Raw genomic sequence first — 20338 nt, forward strand, 5'->3', positions numbered from 1 at the left:
GAGATTATAGATTAGATTATAGTTTACATGCTATGCTACATAAATTCAGGCTGGATATTGGATTAGATCATTGGGTGGTCAATTGAATTGGTGTGCACAGAACTGCATGTTTCTAAGGATATGAGAATGTTATTAAGTTAGAGATGAATCAGGTGGTGGGTTCTTCATCTTAATCACAATTTTTTTATTGTGAAAATACCATACAGAGGGTTTACAATTACATGGGCAAGATACATTTCTTATCAAGCATTGTTGCCTCCTCCTTTATTTCCCCTTCCCATCTCTTCTCATCTCCCCCCACCCCAAAAGTTGTAAAGTTCATTTTTCGACATAATGATTTCACAGTTTGACATGGAGTGTCCCAAGATGTGGCATGAATAAGCATCATAACTAGCTGCATGTACTCAGGGAAATGATTGCATATCAGTCATGAGAGTCAGTGATCTCTAACCTTAAATTTGTCATTGACCTAGATGTCAGTGACTGAGGCCTGTAATCCTAGCCACTTGGGAAGCTGAGATGAGAAAGAACACAGTTCAAGGCCAATCAGACAGAAAGAGTAGTTGGGCACAATTTACATGCATGTCATCCTAGCTACACAAGAGGCCAAGATTGGTAGTCAATGGAAAGTAGTTGGGTGTGGTGGCCTGTTGATCTTCCCAGCTATAGCAAAGTGAAAACTAGGAGGATAGAGATCAAGGCTGGTACTTTGGCAGAAAGCAAGGCCAGCACTTGTTAGGCTAGTGTTTTACCTCAATTAACAATTTCTGATCATTTTGTTTTAATTAGTTTTCAAATAGTATCTTCTGACTTTTGGCTGAACAAGTCTCAGACCATGATCCTCCTGTGTGGTTGAGATTATATGTGTGAACCATTGCATTTGTCTTGTTATGATGAAAGCTTGTTAAACTTTTGCCCACACTGGATTAAAACCAGGTCCCAATTCTCATATCTCTACTTCCTAAGAATTTGGAATTACTGGTAAGAAACATGTTGGATTTTTCAACATTATTTGATATTGTACATGATATTTGTGTTAACTTTTTTATGGTCTTCACCAACCTTTATTGAGAAGCAAACCATTGTGTTGTTTTCAAGTATAGAAAGGGAATCCTGTTTCTATTATTCTATGAATTTTAATTGTAATTTCTTTATAACTGAATTGTGTTGATTTTTGAAACCATTTCAATAATTTGTATAGTTTTAAATGATTATAGTGGTGCTGCTTTTCATTTTACTAACAAATTTCTTTCTTTTACCATCTTGCACTTTTTAGTTGTTCATCATTTATAGGTTATAATATCTTCAGGGAAAGTTACTAGTTATAGAGTATTTCTTTTTGGCTTTCCTTTTTTATTTTTATTGTATAAATGATGTACCGAGGGGTTACAGTTACATGTCATGATTACATGAGTAGATTTCTTTTTGAACAGTGTCACCTCTTCCTTCATTTTTTCCCAATTTTTTCCCTCCTGAACTCCCTCTCCTCCAAGTTGTATAGTTGATTTACAATATAGTGTCTAGTGAGTATCACTGCTGCATTTGTTCACCCTTTGTCCCAATATTTCTGTGCTTCCTCTTGCCTTCCACAAAATGGATAAACTTACATACAAGACATAATGTACAGAACCCCCAAACAGCAACAAAAGAGAAAAGCAAAACAAAAATCACAAATAGTAAAATTAAGGGAAAAAACACTCATTTTCATTTCTTGGAGTTCATTTCAATAAATATCAATTTATATGATGATATAAGCATACTATTGAGCCTCTGCAATCCTCTCCTAAGACTATCCTCCTTTGAACTAATTGTGTGAATGTTTAGAGTCCTGTTAAATTTATTATGTCCAAGTGCAAGTTTTTGTCTTTTACCATCCATGTGTTTATTTGTAGATTCATAGGCACAGTCTACTTTGTCCAAGTCTTTCATTTCCTTACAAATGGAGAAATATCATTCTTTCTGAGGGAAACATAGAATTCCATTGTGTATATATTTTCTTCATCCATTTTCTTGATCCATTTGTCCACTGAGGGAAATTTTGGTTGATTACATATTTTGGCTATGGTAAACAATGCTGCAATGAACATGGTTGTGCTGGCAGCTTTAGTATGGCCTGGTTTGTGATCATTTGAGTAAAAGTCCAGGAGTAGAATCCTGGGTCATGAAGAAGCTCTATGTTTAGTCTTTTGAGGAACCTCCATACTCCTTTCCAGAGTGGTTGAACAACTTTACTTTCCCACCATCAGTGTAGGATTTCCTTTTGGACACATCCTCTCCAGGACCTGTCAATATTTATTTTCTTGATAATGGCCACATTAACTGAGATGAGATAGAATCTTAATGTTGTCTTAATTTGCATTTCTTTTATGGCCAGAAATGTTGAAAATCTCTTCATTGTTCACTTTTATTTCTGAGAAGTCTTTAAGTCTTTAGCCCATTTATTAATTGGGTTGTTATTTCTTCGAGGATTTGTTTTTGGGGGGTTTAATTTCTTCAGCTCTAAGTATATTTTAGATATTAACCCCTTGTCTGATGCATATTTAGTAAAGATCTCCCATTCTGTGGGCTTTGTATTTATCTTGCTGATTATGTCCTTTGCCATGCAGAAACTCTTCAGTTTGATGCAATACCATTTTTTTTAGCCTTCCTTTGATTTGTTGTGATTCTGGAACTTAGAAAATTTTGGATCTTAGGAAATTTTGGGCTGTGCCTAGTAGCCCTACTGCTTCCTTTATTGCTTCCTGTAATATTTCCATGGTGTTTGGCCTTAGATTGAGGTCTTACGTCCAATTGGAATTGATTCTGGTGCAGGGTAATATAGGAGACTCTGGCTTCGGGTTTTTTGCACATGTATAGCCAATTCTGCCAGCACCATTTGTTGAAAAGGCTGTTTTTAATCCATCCTGTGTTTTTGGCTCCCTTGTCAAATGTTAGTAGATATAAGTCTGTGAGTTAATTTCTGGGTTTTCTATTCTATTTCATTGGTTCTGAGGCCTATCCTGGCCAATACCAAGGTGTTTTTATTAGTCTGGCTTTATAGTAGTGTTTAAAGTTTGGTATTCACCTGGCCTGGTGCAACTGGCTAATTTCTGTCTTCTCATGTAAGCAGTTTATAGTCTTCCTGTTTGGTATATATCTCTATATAATTATAGCTTACTTGCTGTGACTCTCTAGACGAGGAGTGTCTGATGGAACCCTAAAACTCTGCTTCTTTGGAGGGAGCTTAGATTGTTACTTGTTCTCATTCCACCATCTTCCATCTCTTATAGGGGACATTTTATATATGAATGTACAGTTTTAAAATAAATGTCATGCCCAGAAACTTAATAAACTCATTGCTAGGACAACATAACACACAGGTACAGGGAGATCTGAGCCACATGCAAACTTTCTGTTACTATGGTAATGCAATTTTAGAGTATCTGGGTCATCGTGTTGCTCTGGAAACTATTTGTAGAAGACCAAAGTTGAAATTCCATAATGACCATGAACATTGCTTTAGTCCCTAATTCATGGCCTCATCATCATTTCCATTTTCATATTGCTGAGGTTACATTAGTGAGAATGGGGCCTATTGAAATTTGATTATTTTAGGAAAAGACAAAGCACTTGGATGGATAACATTTTGCATATCGAAAACCTTGCAAGTTTCTTTGATTTTCCTGACATCTGTCTCACCAAAACTATTTTATAATTATGCTCAACATATCTGTTAATAAATAAGTTACATAAAAACATATCCATAGCATACATTTCTTTATTTTCTGGAAAATATTATCTGGTATATATGTCTACCAATCCATCATAGATTATTCATAAGGAAATTACTCTGATTATGTAAAGATCATTAATCAATTACTCTATAAATTTCCCTGGGAAATTCTATGATTATTTATCATCTCACAATAATTATTGATGCCACTAATTCTTTCTATTGTCTAGTTTAACAACAAAATTAAAAGTGATAATTACTGAGTATGTATTATGTCCCCAATACTTTTTGAGTTTTAAGTTTCTAGCATTTGCTGCCTACAAAAAAGTTCGGTTTTTGTGTCATCATTTTTAAGTTTAAATGAATTTAGAGAAGTCAAGTAAATGTCCTTTAATACAGAGAAATAAAACTTGAACCTTAAATTTTCAGAAATGTAATCACCACCTTACTTATGTAACTGAAACCTCTCTGTTCATCACTTTGATAATAAATTTTTTAAAGATATAAAATTTTAAAAAGAAAGAATTGTATTAGACATCATATTCTCAAAAGTATTTTAATAACGTTTGTGATTTTTCTACTGCTGTCATTGTAATTAAGTTACTTTAGGTAACATAAATTACATAAATCTTTTAAAATATTCAGATCTGCACTGTTTTAGAGTTTTAAATGGTGAAGTCATATTTGTTCCTTTAATTAAGTTAACCTCAAAACAGAAAGAAAATCATAAAAACTTGCTCAAGTTCATTAAAACATTATTTGTGCCTTTATTCTATTATTTTCACCATAAATTTCTGAATGTCAGTACTATTCCAAAAGGATGTTTATTCCTCTCAAAATTTCTTATCCTATCTTCCTCCTTCTGGGGTACCTTCCGAGAATATGGGGCCATAAGTACTCACGATAGAGTTATACTTTAACATTTCCTATGTCCAATAGATTACTTATACTTTGTAATGTGTGACTTTTTTATGCTTTGGTTTATCATAGTAGGAATTTATATCCAAATTATTGAAAGAAAAGCTATATTCTAAATTCAAATACTACTTTCAGTAATTTGGAAGTGTTAGAAACTGAATTGAGTTCCCTTTCCTAATTTGTAGAACTCTTTTTACAATGTGGAGCTGGTAAATGATGCAGGCACTTGGGCATGGGGCCATTAGAAAGGTAATTCAGTTTAAATGATGTCACAAGGAGATCCTAACCCAAATAGCTGGTGTCCTTACATAAGTAAGAGGGTACATTATGGCTCTTTCTGTCTCTCTCTCCATGGAGCTATACAGGCACCGAGAGAGAAAACAGCATCTATAAACCAGGAAGAGAATCCTCACATGGAACCAATAAAAATATTCCCCACTTGTGCTAGAACAATGACAGCATACATTTCTGTTGCTTACGACTCTGGGTCTGTGTTTCCTGCTACAGTAGCCCAAACTATACAATACAGTAATATGGGGCATCTTTGCGTTTCTCAAAACTGTTTTTTCTAATAAATTGATTCTTGAGGAAATAAATATCTAGCTCCTAATAACTATCACTGTGGTAGCTATTTTAATTAAAACTATTAGCTAAGGAAAGTCACTGAGTACTCAGGTACATTCAGAGCAAGATTCCCAGTGCTACTATTTTTTTTAAACACTTCAGCTTGCTCTCTGTAACCACATTCATACGCAGCACAAAGGAAGATTTCACATATTGTTTCATACCTACATGTATCAAAAATTTCTATAATTAACCATCATTTCACATAACATGTAGCTTACATTCCTCTAAACATAGATGATGATGAATAGATCAAACTATTCAAAAGTTTGGTATTGAGGGTCACAATAATAGTTGGGTACAGATCTTAAAACGGTATGAGTTATACAAAATAGTAACAACTAATAATAGTTGTTTAACATGAATGAGATGTTTCTCAACTTTATCTTCTGTAATTTGTTGAGGCAGATTGAAGAAAGAAACAGAGTAGTGTGTGAGGAAGGAAAAGAAGAAGGTAGAAGAAAAGATGGAGGAAGTGGAGGAGGAGGAGAAGCAGCAACAGCCACAGCAAAAAGAGGAGAAGGAATAGGTGGGACTATTGCTTCCAAGTCTATAATCAGTAATATTTTTGTGATGACATAGTTTCTTAATGTAATGCACATTTAAGGAAGACATCTTAATTATAAAATTTTTATAAATACTGAGTTCGAATAGACTAAATCAAGGGACCATGTAATTACGTAAAATTAGCTCCACCTGTCCCGTTCCTTTATAGAATTCATCATAACCTCGGAAGGCAAGTACAAAATATGTTTTTCATCCTAATATAGGTAACCTATTTAATTCTTATTTGCTTTTGGAATCATGAGACATCAAAACATGAGTGCTTGAGGTACATTAAAATAAATGAAAATGTATAGCATAATTCATATGTGCCCTTATATCAGAAATAGATATAAGCTGAGAAATTTAAAATAATTTGTGCCAGGTTTCCACAATTACAAATATTTCAAAATACACATATCTTTAGTAGTTTTCTAAATTTACAAATATCAGCAGGTTTATTTAAATACCCATGATAAATAAGGCTATGTCAATAGTTTGATGATCAATGACTAAAATTATTTTTTCTTCCAAATGGCAAGTCATGGTTCTATAGAAGCCTCTGGAGACAGTACAGTTTGGTAGCTCCATTGGTTAGTGGGCATAACAAGAAATAAACATAGTATTTTATCTTTTCTGTATAAAATGCTATGAACTATTATACTCAGGCAATAGATTATGCATGATATAAAATATTTATGCGACAGGAGGATTTTCATAGTGTGTTGGACAATCATTGATACTCACAGATTATTACAATCTCTTTGGCTTGACAGAAATTATGATCTATAATGCCAGGTCATGGTGGAAAAGTTAGGAAAGTGTATAGTTTGTTAACCTATACATGACAATGGTTTTCAAAAATGCTTCCTAGATAATGCTCTTCCTAGATAATTTCTCTTTTTTTGTCAGTTGTGGGGCTTGAACTCTGGTCCTAGGCACTGTCCCTCAGCTCTTCAGCTCAAGGCTAGCACTCTAGCACTTGAGCCACAGCACCACTTCCAGGTTTTTGGGCTTATGTAGTGGTGAGAAATTGAACCAAGGGCCTCATGCATGCAAGGCAAGCATTATACTGCTGAGCCACCTACCCAGCCCCTGATAATGCTTTTCTAAGTAGTTCCAGGAACCTGATTTCTAGCTACAAATGTTCATATTAACAAAATACAATATGTATGCACATGTATGCACACACACACACACACACACAAACACACACACACACACACACACACACACACAACTGACGAACAGCATACAGTGATTGATTCATACCTGTTTTATTGGAGAGTCTAAATGACACCATCTTATCAGGAATATTACAAACGTTCCTCACTGAAGCAATGCAACTGTAGTTAGCATAGTCCTGAGGTCGAAGATTCTTTAGTTTTAAGATCTTTGTTTCACCCTGAAAATATAAAAAAGGTCATTAGTGAAAGCTAAGGGTAACCAGAATGAATGAATAAATCATAATCTTATACTATATTAAATCATTATTATCAGAAGGTGGCAGATTGTCTTATTATTTTTAGAACCATGTCCTCAATTAAAGATGAAACACTGCATTTTAAAATAATATGTAATATGCCTAGAGGTAAAAACTAACAGACTACAATGAAAATTCATAACATTCTTTTTGCAAAATAGCTTCCCAGGAGAGGAAAATATCTATTTCTGGTGGTAGTTATGCAAAGATCAGAATAGCACACTTAATAATAATGGAGTTTATTTAACAAATGCTGTAATCTATGCAGACTTTAAATGAAATATTATGAAAGGTTCTGAAGAAGAGCCAATAAATTAGGGTTTTTTTAGAATACATGAAGTAAATATAATGATAATAAACATCTCTGTTTAAAATATTGTGTGTATATGGAAAACTGACATATGAAATATATAAGATGGAATGTAAATGTTTCTGTTATTCTTTTTGTTTTTCTATTTAGGAGTCCAAGAACTGGGTCTTTCAGGTAAATTTGCAAGGTGGTAGATGGTACAGTAGTTTAGACACATGCCAAGAAGTATCTTAGAAACTCCTAATGAACGAGGAATGACTAAGGAAAGCATTCAACTGAAAATTTCTGAAAGAAAAACATCAACAATAAAATGTATTCCCCTTAAAAACAAGTTGTTTAAATAAGGATACAGGTGGACCCGTTGCAACAATGAGCAGTACAAGTTGTCATGTCGAAAATGAACTTTACACCTTTGGTGGATGGGGGGGAGGATTGGGTGGGGGTCGGGGGAGGATGGAAAGGGATGGGAAGGGGAAATAAAGGAGGAGGCTACAATGCTTGATAAGAAATGTAATCATTATCTGGCCCATGTAATTGTAACCCCTCTGTACAGTATTTTCACAATAAAAATACATAAAAATAAAAAAAATGTATTCCCCTTCAAATAACATTAAATCCCACGGAACTAAATTTATCCAGGTAACGTCTCTCTGGGACAATGTGCTTTCTTCATTTCAGTAAAACTTCCTGCTTAGACTTTTTTCTTTTACTTCCTACTTGCTTCTATTTTTTAAAAAAATTATTGTAAAGATGTTTACAAAGAGGTTACAGTTACAAAAGTCAGGTACTAAGTACATTTCTTGTTGAACAGTGTTACCTCCGCCCTCATTTTCTCTCAGTTTTCCCCTCCCCTACCCTCTCCTTCCAAAATTGTATAGTTCATTTCCAACATAGTGTCTAGTGAGTATCCTTGCTGTATGAGTTCAACCTTTGTCTCACTGTTTCTGTGCTTTCCCATTTCCACCCCAAAACAGATGCACTTAAAAACAATACATATGTTACCAAGATTAAAATCCTCAAAAGCAAATACTCAAAGAAACAACCACCCCATTAATAAGTGAGCTAAAGACTTAAAGAGAAACATCTCAGAAGAAGTAAGAATGACCAATAGACACATGAAGAGATGTTGAACATCTCTGGCCATTAAAAAATGCAAATCAAGATAACATTGAGATTCCACCTGACATCAGTCAGAATGCCCATTGTCAAGAAAACAAATAATAAACAGATGCTGGTGGAGATGTGGCCAAAAAGGAATGCTACCACACTGTTGGTGGCAATTTAAACTTGTTGGCCCATTCAGGAAAGCACAATGCAGGTTCTTCAAAACACTAAACATAGAGCTTCCTTATGACTCAGAAATCCTACTTGCTTCTGATGTGGACATAATGATATTCTTTGAAATTTTACTTTTCCACAGTAAATATGACTTAAATTTTTATTAGAGACAAGCTCTACTTTCCTGTCCCCAGTAGGTCTGGATCCTTGTTCCAGAATTCTCCCTTAGGTTTCCATAGATATCTGTCTCCTGTCCAGATTTGGACCTTACCATCTCCATTTACTGCTTCAGATACTCCAAATTCAACATCTTATGAAGTACTTTAAATTTATTCCTCTAAGTCCCTTTTCCTTCTTTAACAATTCTTATTTTGTCTTCTTAAAATGTCTTTATCATAAGTTCAGTATCAATATCTCAGATCTTTTAACGTTTTAACAAATTTACTCTCAAATATTCTTTTTCCTTCTTTTTAATTGTAATGCCCTAAACTGTATACTCAGTTGGAAAGCTTCTAATTGGGCTTACCATGTTTTCAGAATATAAGCAGCTGCAATAAATTGTACTTCAACCCATATATTTTTCAACTTTTTACAGGCATAATTGATAAAAATATTAGATAAAATTCATAAATAAAAATTAGATAAGATGTTAAATAAAAGAATCTAACCCTATGGTTTGATATAATCATACACAGTGATGGTCGATAATGCTGTAAAGAAGACAAATTAGGCAGGAATATTGTGATTTCAAGGCTTACAAAGACAACTCTTGCCACTCTATGAGATGATTCCTACTCTTTAAAGACCAGCTGGTATTATCCAATAATGGTTGTTTGTCTATGTGTATAGGTTAATTTTGTCATGAACAGAGCACATTAAGGTGGAAATATGTCCAATATATAAAAGGGAGGGCAAAACATTTAGATCCATGATTTTTCAGTAGATCAGCTATTACAGAATTGGTGAACTGGCATAGGTGAAATTAAATGATTACTTTCAATAGTCAGAAATCAAACCAGAAGGTGTCAACCTACAGAATAATCACCAAAAATAATTACCTAAGTTAATAGGTTAATATGGTAAGTAGTTTCCTAAGTTATTTCATGGTGAGAAGAAAGGGAGCTAATGTAAAATTTGCTGAAAGAATATAAACAACTATATCACATCCAGGGAAATAAAGATTAGTTTTTTAAAATACATTTAATTTAGAATGAAAGGAGTACTTCATACATATGTGAATGCATAAGAGCTTTTGTATACTTATACTATATCAAGTGATATGTATGTATAACATAAACATACATATATATGTAGTTTATATTTTATTACATATAAGGTTTAATCATACAGCATAAACTTTAAGTTTATATGGTGATCATCTAAATTTAGTGTTCTGTGATTTGTGGATGATTTTTGTTGAAACATTTAATGTGATAATGTCTGAATGTCTTTTTTGCATGTGAATTTCTATGATTTGTTAAAAGGAATTTTGAGTTGATTATTATCTAATTGTATAATTACTCTAGTTAGCCTAATTAAAACTAATTATGTAATTGATGTAAATATGTTCAGTCTTATAATTAGTTTGTGTAATTGCAGTACACAAGATGATGTCATGAACAGCAAACATGGCAAGTGAATGCACAATTTATAAAATTTAAGTACACTTTTATTGAACAATTACAATAAAATTTTCAGAAAATATATTTAATTTTTCAATATTTTTATAACAAAACTAAAAAGGATGCAGTTATATACTAGTCAATGGCACTTATCAATATTCAAATTGCTACAGTCAAACATATATCCATAGTCACAGTTATGCTACTTTTAAGATATATGAAAACTTTTGAAAATAATTGTTTTATTATTTTATTTCTTTTTAAATAATTTCATGTTTAATACATTTTTATTGTAATACTACTGTACAGAGGGCTTACAGTTACATGAGCAAGGTCATGAGTACATTTCCTATCGAGCATTTTTGCCTCCTCCTTAATTATTCATTATTATCCTCAAATATTGGTAAAAGTATAAAGTCTTTCATATTCATTAGTTTTTGTGACTCTAATATTTTACAAACATATATATATATACGCTTTTTGCGTATGTTTTTCATATGCAAAGCATAATTACTCCTCTTAGATTTATTATGTCCTTAAGGTTTTGTATCAGACTCAGGAACACAAACTATTTTCATTCTGGAAATATTACCCATAAAAAATTCTTAACAAGATTGTTTTTCATTCAACTGTGATGTGAGGCAAATATTCTATTGAACTTGATTACTGTTAATAACCTTGTATTCACAGCATACAGTATAGAGATGTCTAATCATCTGAGAAATTATTCTTATTAAAAAATAAGACACTATTATTGAACAGCATTATTATTCACAATTTCATATTCTTCAAAGAAGTTTAATTCTCTCACCCAGAAAGAATAAGCAGACATATGATCCATCATCTGAAACTGTACACAATATTGTCTTCCAGGGTTCTCAATATACTATTGCACATGTGTTTCTATTGTTGTACTGGCGGATACAGATGTACAAAATCCCTGGAGACATTGTCTTCCTTTTGTATTATTTATACATGCTCCTTTCACCGAAGCATTTGTCTCTGTTTCCACTGTGAATTTTACTTGCTATTATAATCACCTTTCGTTCACCTTTTCATATGTATCAATAAAACTAGGAGGAGAGGACCAATGCTTAGTAACCTCTTAATTGCTGTAAATGATTTGCCCTCATCTTGCACATGGTAGCTCTAAGTGGCTTTAACCAGATCTTATCTGCCGTGATACCACAAAGATCATAGGCTATAGATCTATGGAGATAAAATAAATTATCATTGAGGTATTCAGCCTCGGTTCATATGTGCGCTCCAAAACTAATGTTGAATGACTCTCTGATGGTATTGGAGAAGTGGGGCATTTAAGAGCTTATTAGGTCAAACAGTCTCTTTCTTCATGAATAAATGAATATGCTTATCATAGTAATGTATAAGTTAATTGTACAAATGCCTTTTGTTATAAAAATGTACTTTCTTCTCATTTTTGGCACCAGGTCATGATATGGTAATAATGCTCTCATTAATGCTTATAGCTTGATCTTAAACTTCTTAACTCCACGACTCTGAGAAATGAATTCCTTTCCTTTATAAGCTACCCATTTTATGTTTATAACAGAAGCAAACAGACTAATATATGTGCTAATACAAGTACTACTAACATCAAAAATTTTTCATAATATATTTATGGCAATTCATAGGAAATAAAGCTGAAGAACACATTAATAAAGCCCAGGAAATTGATAAAACCTATTTAAGGATGTAAAATACTCTCGCATAATATCAACAGTAAAAAACATTCCTATTCCACTACAAATATCAAAGTCTATTATGAAGACAAAAAATCAACTGTGTAAAATATTTTAAAGAAACAAAACAAAATGAATTCAAACTTAAATGTAAATTTAGTTTATAGATCACATAACTGATATGCTTAATTAAAAAATAAAATGATATGTGATTACTTTAAACTGGTTTTATCTTCTAAGCAGGGAAAACAATTACCCAATAAGATAAGTGGAGTTAGTTCCTACCTGAAGTTTGTATATGATTATTGTAAAAGTAAAAACAAGGTAATACCATTGTGGGACATTCCTCATTGGATAACAAAACTCACAAAGTCCATCTTAAAAGTAGAAAATATTGCTCCAGAGGTTGGATTTTTCTAACTAGAGTAATCTTAATATTGCTAAAAGTTATTTTCTAATATATAGCTACATTCTTTTTATTATTTTGTTATTTAAATTAGTTTAAAATTATAAGTATATTTGTTCCATAGAAGTCACAGCACAAATGAGGGCATTGTGTATTGTCAATTAAATTCATAGATAAAACCATTCCCCTATCTTCATTGAAATGTGCCTTGGAGCTTTGAATCAGTCCTAGATTCCTCAGTTAATTCATATGAATTTGGTTTTTGTCATTTACCCTAATTTTAAAGCAATTCTGACTAATCTGCAACTCATCATTTGTGAAATCATACAGAATGAGTGATGCTATCATATGTACAATTACACCTTTCCTGAAGAAACTATGGATTCAAATAGAGTTTCTTCATGCTAGCGTGGTGGTCAGAAGGACCTAGAAAATTGTCAACAATTTAGAAATCAGATACATCAAAATAGATTCATGTATGGCATCATTCTCCTTTACTCTACACCATTTTTATAGTTGAGTGAAGCAGGGGAGAGTGACAGAGTTACTTGGGAGTTATCAGTAACTGGGAATCAGTACAACTCTCCTATGGTACAGTAATTCAGACATCTCCATCCATGTCTGGTTCACTGTGATGCACATTTGCTGAGTCCAGCACTGTTAGAGTAATTGAAACGACAGGCTAACTCTATTTACAGTGAGCTAACGTTCAAACACAGAGCTAGAACAATTCAATAGTTTCAGTCTATGGGTGTGTGTGTGGGGAACATCAACCAAGAGTAACTGGAGGAAAGAAGGGATGATTCCTCACATCGACTTTGGAAAAGAAGGTCTCTCTGAGGTGATGACACCTCAGTGGGAAGAGGACTCCTGCCATAGAATTTAAGCTAAAATAAAGAGCAACCTATGTCAGCCTGAGGTATCATTTGACAGACCTGATCTGTGTAGGGATAAGGTGGTCAGAGCAGGGCAGTAAGCTGCAGTTGGAACCAGATAGGTCAGAAGGAAGGGAAGGTCTAGCCAGATATTCTCAGTCACCAAACATTACTGGTATTTTGCTACAACTTAGAAGGCCAAGGAAGGGTCCAGCATGAACAAATATTTAATCAGCTTCATCCTTTTTTTTCAGCTTCCTACTTTTAAATGGTCACTTTAAATATTTTGAGTTTTCTGCAATCAAGTCTTGATAACAAGTTTGGAGCCTGTTGTGCAATGCTATGTACAAATAATAAAAAACAATTTTGTATCGTCAGATTTGGATATATCCAATTTAGTGATCTAGATCTAGTGATCTAGCACACATGTAATTATGTGTACTAGAAAAAAAAACTACACTGTCTATTAAAAGACAATATTTGTAGTGATAAAAATTGAAATTTCCATATACTGAGGCTTGAATGTTCCCATGAAGTTATATATGTGTGTGGGCATGTGTGTGTGTGTGTGTGTGTGTGTGTGTGTGTGTGTGTGTGTGTGTGTGTGTGTATGTGTAGTTCAGAAAGAAAACTAAGTAATCAAAATTTAAATAGAAGTTGAAACTGTATGGCACTGCCAATTATGTACAGCAACAGCGTAATCAGAAACACAGAATTGAGAGCAGGCATGGTGCCTTATTCTGGTTAATTCCAGCTACTGGTGAGGCAGATGTAGAAAATCATGACCAAGTCTGGCCATAAGGCAGGGAGTGTGAGACCTTATCTAAGAAATAACTAAGGCATAAAAGTCTGAGATGTGGTTCAAGTGGTTGGGTGCTTGCTTGGAAGGTCCAAGACCTTGAGTTCAATCTTGGTACCATAACACCCTCAAAAAAAAACAAAGACCACAGAATTGCAAGAAAAATTTGTTTCATAAAGATGTGTTAAGATAACTACATGTAATGCTACATCAGACCAACAGCACTGCTAGTACAATTGCCAGTCAAACATGAAAAATGACTGTTACATGCAGTAAAGTCTGATACGCAGATAAAAGGAAGCACCAATTTTGAAACATTCATATTTAACAAATTGTTATTCTCTATTAAAAGAAAGGGGGAAGAGAAAATAATCATTGCTTTTGAAAGGGAGATCAATAGCTACTAGCTGGAGAGATCTTGCATGATGGGCTCTGAAAATTGCTTACATAGAAACAGAATCAAAAGGAATACATAAGAAGTTCTCTTCAGCTTGCTTTATAACTTTCAAACAAATACTTTTTTTTGTCAGTAGTGGGGCATGAACTCTGGGCCTGGGCACTGTCCCTCAGCTCCTCAGCTCAAGGCTAGCTCTCTATTTACTTGAGCCACAATGCCACTGCCATTTTCTGGTGGTTTGTTGGAGATAAGAGTCTCACAGACTTTCCTGACCGGGCTGGCTTTGAACAATGATCTTCAGATCTCAGCCTCCTGAGTAGCTAGGATTATAGGCATGAGCCACCGGTGCCCAGCTCAAACAAATTCTTAATTATGTTAACAGTATAAAACACTTCCCCCAAATTGGATAAAACACATGTGTAAACTTCTAGGTAATTACATCTCTCTGCAGGTGAGCAATAGGAAATTCTCCTGGATTTACTAGACTGTGAGAATGACCTAGAAGTTTAGAAGAAAATATATTTGGGGCTGGGAAGATAGCTCAGTGGTAGAGCGCTTGCCTTGCATGCATGAGGCCCTGGGATCGATTCCTCAATACCACATAAGCAAAAAAAGAAAAAAGCCGGAAGTGGCACTGTGGCTCAAGTGGTATTGCGCTAGCCTTGAGCTGAAGAGCTGAGGGACAGAGCCCAGGCCCCATGACCAGACCCCCCCCAAAATATATATATATATTTGACATTTTAATACTGCTCAAATTTTAAAAAATAAATTGGTAAGAGCATTGTTAAATACATAACTATGTGATTATCTAGATGAGGTTAATTGATCTTTAAAATTTGTTTAACTGAAAACCATACAACTGAATTGAAAGATGATTGATAAAACTGCATCCTGCTGACCTTATTTTTTTGTGTTTGCGTGCTCTTTGTAGGGTTTGAACTCAGGGCCAGGTAGCTGTTTCTCAGCATTTTTTCCCTCAAGGTTAGCCCTCTATAACTTGATCCTTAGCTCACCTCTGGCATTTTTGGTGGTTAATTTGAGGTAAGAGTCTTAAGGACTTTCCTGTCTCTGCTGGCTTTGAACCCTGATCCTCAAGTCTCAGTGAGTAGCTAGAATTTCAGGCATTATTCTTAATGGTTAATAACATATAATAGCCTGTTGTGAAATTCACAAATTTTGGATAATGTTATAAGAATTTATTTCTATGAATATTTAAAATTACAAAGCGTAATATTTGTAATATTTAAATAGCACTTATATATGTTCCGCACTATTGACATAAGGATGTTGCTAATCTATATACAGCATGCTTTATGGACAATTAATCATTTTTATTCATTGGTTTGAACATTAGCACAAATGACATTTTTTAATTTAAAACCTTTTTTGTGTATCTTTCTGGTCATCAAAAAGTCTTATTATAATGTCTCTCAAATATTCATATAAATTACAGTATCTTCCCAAAGACTAATTTGCCATTCTTGAGACATTACACTACATTTACACAAAAGTATTTTTTATTGTAAAGATATTGTACAGAGGGTTTACAGTTAAATGAGTAAGGTAATAAGCATTGTTAGCCCCCTTTGTTTTTCCTCTACTATCCCTTCCTTGCCCACCTCCCCAACTTCTCCCTCCCCCCTCAAAGTTGTAAAGTTCATTTTCAACATAGTGTCTTGTAAGTCTCATTGTTACAATGGATCAACCTGTATCCTTGTTTCAGAATTTTGTTATTTCTCTTCCCCTTCCCAAATTAGAAAAATGTATATACAAGATGCAGGGCACCAGAATTAAATACAGTGAAAACAGAGGTTATACCATGGGGAATAACATATGAAGGACACAAAAAAATCACATAGTACATTAAAAACAACAGCAACAAAGGAAAACCTTCTTGCGTCCCTATCTTGGGGTTCATTATTTACCATAGCTAACATATGGAACCAACCCAGATGCCCCTCAATAGATGAATGGTTCAAGAAAATGTGATATATATATATATATATATACATATATGTATTTATATATACACACAATGGAAATCTAGGCCTCCATAAAAAAGAATGGCACTGCCCTATTTGTAACGAAATGGAAAGACTTGGAAAAAAAATTATATTAAGTGAAATAAGCCAGACCCAAAGAAACATAGGACCCATGTTGGCTTCCCTTACTTTCAATAACTATTATATATCTAGGATAATCTTAGCAGACAAGCACAAGAGTATTTCATATCATATTCAACTTAGGTGAATATAATTCAATTTTTCTTTTTCTTGACTCATTTGACATTTTGATTTTTTGTATAATTAATGTTCTATACCCAAATTAAGCCAAAACTAAAACAAGGATGAGAAATTCTTTAAAGACATATTTTTTCCTATAACCAAAGCTAAGTACATTATAAATATATGTCTCCATGTGTTCCAATTATTTATTATTGAAAATTCAGAAACAAAATATCTCCTCTTAACAAAAACAAAAACCAAAAAATCCCATAAACATCAAATCCATCATGAAAATGTATAATTAATTACCTATTAGAGAAACCTATGTTAATTTGTGTGTAACAACATATAAGTTAGCTTACATGAACCTAACACTTTTCAACGTGTTCAAAGTGAACCTAACACTTCTTAAAGTAACCACCTCATTATTAAATAAGTTATCCTTCATATCACATTTGGAGTTTTCAGTTGAAAACATTGTGTTTTTCAAAGAACACTCTTAGCAGAAATTCTCTTTTCAACTAGCTATACTAATGCAGGGTGCCTGAACTTGGAAAGGATAGAAGGTGAAAACATTATAAGTTCATTCTTACCTGGGTAAAGAAGGGCTCATAAATCTCAACGCCTTTATCAGACCCTTGTAGTAACACCTCCTGGCCACGCCTCCAGCTATACCGCACGGGTGGATTGGAGTTGGCCACACAGCGGAGGAACACCGTTCTCTCATAGTAGAACTGTTCTTTAGCTTCACCTATACTCTGATGGACAGTAACTACTGGATCATCCAAATCTGGGTAATAGAAAAACAAGGAAGCATAAGATAATGAGTTACAAAAGCTGTAACTGGACAAACTAATGCATATTATTTTTGAGGGGGTCCGGTCGTGGGGCCTGAACTCTGGGCCTGGGTGCTGTCCCTCAGCGATTCAGCTCAAGGCTAGCACTCTACCACTTGAGCCACAGTGTCACTTCCAGATTTTTTCTTTTTTTGCTTATGTGGTGCTGAGAAATCGAACCCAGGGCTTGAGGCATGCAAGGCAAACACTCTACCACTGAGCCACCTTCCCAGCCCACTAATGTATATTTTAAAGTGAGATTGTATCTTATCAGTCGTTTTATTTTTTTCCATTGATCTTATTGAATCTATTTATTAAGAAATTTCCTAATAAAGACAAGCAAAACAATGTGAAACTTATTTATTCTGCTCTCTAGTGAAACAGCAAAATACACTTTGCAAATGTCCAACTCCTTGTCGACCACCACATATGAGAGAGCTCCATCAGTGAGATTCAAGTTCAAAGCTCTCAAAGTTAGAAAAACACACAAGAGGGTGAACTGGGGAAATTCTTAATGAAAGAAAAAAAAAAATCAAGATCACAATGCCTACATGACTGTTTTCTTTGATCTACTTCCTTTACCAATTATTACTATTTTATATTATGATGTCTATTAATTATTATAATCTTTGTAGTAATAAAATATGATTTGAAACTCTGTTCAATTCATCCTTATCTTAGTATTCTACATCCAAGATTATATTTCTAATTTGAAATGTGCTAACAGAAGGCACTGTTAAAAGGCATTGCTATTTCTACTGCTGCATATTGGAAAACTAAGTGCCATTTTTCCTGTGTTCCAAGCGACTGTGCCCCACAGCGTTTAGCATTTTCTGGAAAATGCCTATTTGTAAATAATTGGGCTTTGTGGGTCATGCAGTCATTATTCTAACTACTTATCTCTAATGCTACAATGTGTAAGCACCCAAAGAGAGTAGGCAAATGAAGGAAGGATGAGAATTGCTGAAATTCCAGTAACACTTTAATAGAAACACAAGCACCACCAGCACATTTTGCTAATGGGCCACTTTGCCAACCTCTGATTTAGTATATTCTAGGTTTTCCTTAAGAGAAGAAGAAATAAGCATGTATACTGGCCTTAGAGCAACAACAAGTCATTAGTTCCACTTAGTAGAAACTTACCAACTGTGAGGGAACCAATTGCTATTAATTACCATCTTCACCCTGCTTTATCCCTGTTAGCTTTATAACCATAACAATGGTTTAAATATTTTGATCTTCAAAGAGCTTATCAGTAAAATGATTTCTTATTTTTATGGCTATTGGAAGATTAAATCAGATAGCCCATAAGACACTGTTCATATCATAAATACTCATGTAAGCTAGCTTTTAACATTAATAATTTCTTTTCATTATTTGAATCTCATTTTAATAATGGCTCATTGATTCTGTTTTCTTCGTTCCCTTAGCTCTAAAATGATAATGCACTCAATTCTCATTATAAATAGGTACCCATGTGTCACTTACCCATTTGAGGAGGTTATTAAACACTATTGCACGAGAAGAACTTTCATATGAAAGTCACATATCCCAACTGTATTTATATGGATATGAGAATATCCAAGATTGTGAGCATATGCTATCCTATATATTTAAAAGATATTTCTCCCTTAGAAAAGACTCTTCTGAACTGTGAAAATAATAAATGCTAACACAACTTGTAAGGCAATAGATGCATTATGGAATAAAAAAAAACTGAATCCAAAATCTCCCCATATTTTAAAAAACTTTTTTTAATGTGAATTGTTTGACAGTCTTACTTTGATACGTAGTTTTGCAACATTCTGAGCACTTTTTTTTCCAACATTAGAATCTTTTTACAGTTACCTCAAAAGCCTCTAATTTTAGTGGTACAAATTTATAGAACAACTGGTCCTTTTCAGTAAAAATTAAAGAATTTTCAGTTCAAGTTCACCCTTGCTGTCCTGGAATGCTTACAAGTTCTAAGTGTAACATATATTCATGTGTTCAACAATTAGCTCTCCATATACAAATACAATCCTGTGGGAGATTGTTGGACTAAAATCAACCTTACTGTCTATCTTTTATATACTATATTTCCTTTCTTGTTTAAAATAATTTTCTTCAGTCATAAATTATGTTTTAGACAACATCATCTTCTACACAACAAAATTCTGAAGTCAGAACAGTTAAAGAAATGACCGAGAAACAGTTGACTGATAACAGAAAATAATGACTCTCTGGAGTTTTAAAATAGCTATCTATCTATGTAAGATCTATCTATCTATCTATCTATCTATCTATCTATCTATCTATCTATCTATCTATCTATCTATCGATCGATCGATCGATCGATCTATCTGTCTGTCTGTCTGTCTGTCTGTCTGTCTGTCTGTCTGTCTGTCTGTCTATCTGTCTAGTATTTGCAAACTTTATTTGTTGATGTATCCTTAATTGCTTCCTTGTTAATATAAGTCAAGAACAGACTAAAAAACAACCATTTAAACACACTTTTTCCTGATTTGGATGAGTTTGTGGTCACTGGCCTTCTGAGAATCCAATCCTGTGATTCAGATTACTGAACATTCTACTGGCTGAGTTCTCACTCATATTTAAGCATTTCTATCT

General features: G+C 33.7%; 1 protein-coding gene across 1 annotated transcript in view; it reads right to left on the reverse strand.

Moving 5' to 3' along the window:
- Mdga2 (MAM domain containing glycosylphosphatidylinositol anchor 2) overlaps positions 1 to 20338 on the reverse strand; it is a 722905-nt gene that overhangs the window by 218707 nt on the left and 483860 nt on the right. Inside the window, exons 4-5 of the mRNA XM_042677867.1 lie at positions 17486 to 17682; positions 7070 to 7202 (exon numbers count right to left, since the gene is read on the reverse strand). Of these exons, the coding sequence (XP_042533801.1) occupies positions 7070 to 7202; positions 17486 to 17682 (330 nt within the window). The remainder of the gene's footprint in view (positions 1 to 7069; positions 7203 to 17485; positions 17683 to 20338) is intronic.

The sequence above is a fragment of the Dipodomys spectabilis genome, unplaced genomic scaffold (genome assembly GCF_019054845.1).
Source record: "Dipodomys spectabilis isolate Male_0828 unplaced genomic scaffold, ASM1905484v1 ptg000042l, whole genome shotgun sequence".
In the NCBI taxonomy this organism is placed as follows: domain Eukaryota; kingdom Metazoa; phylum Chordata; class Mammalia; order Rodentia; family Heteromyidae; genus Dipodomys; species Dipodomys spectabilis.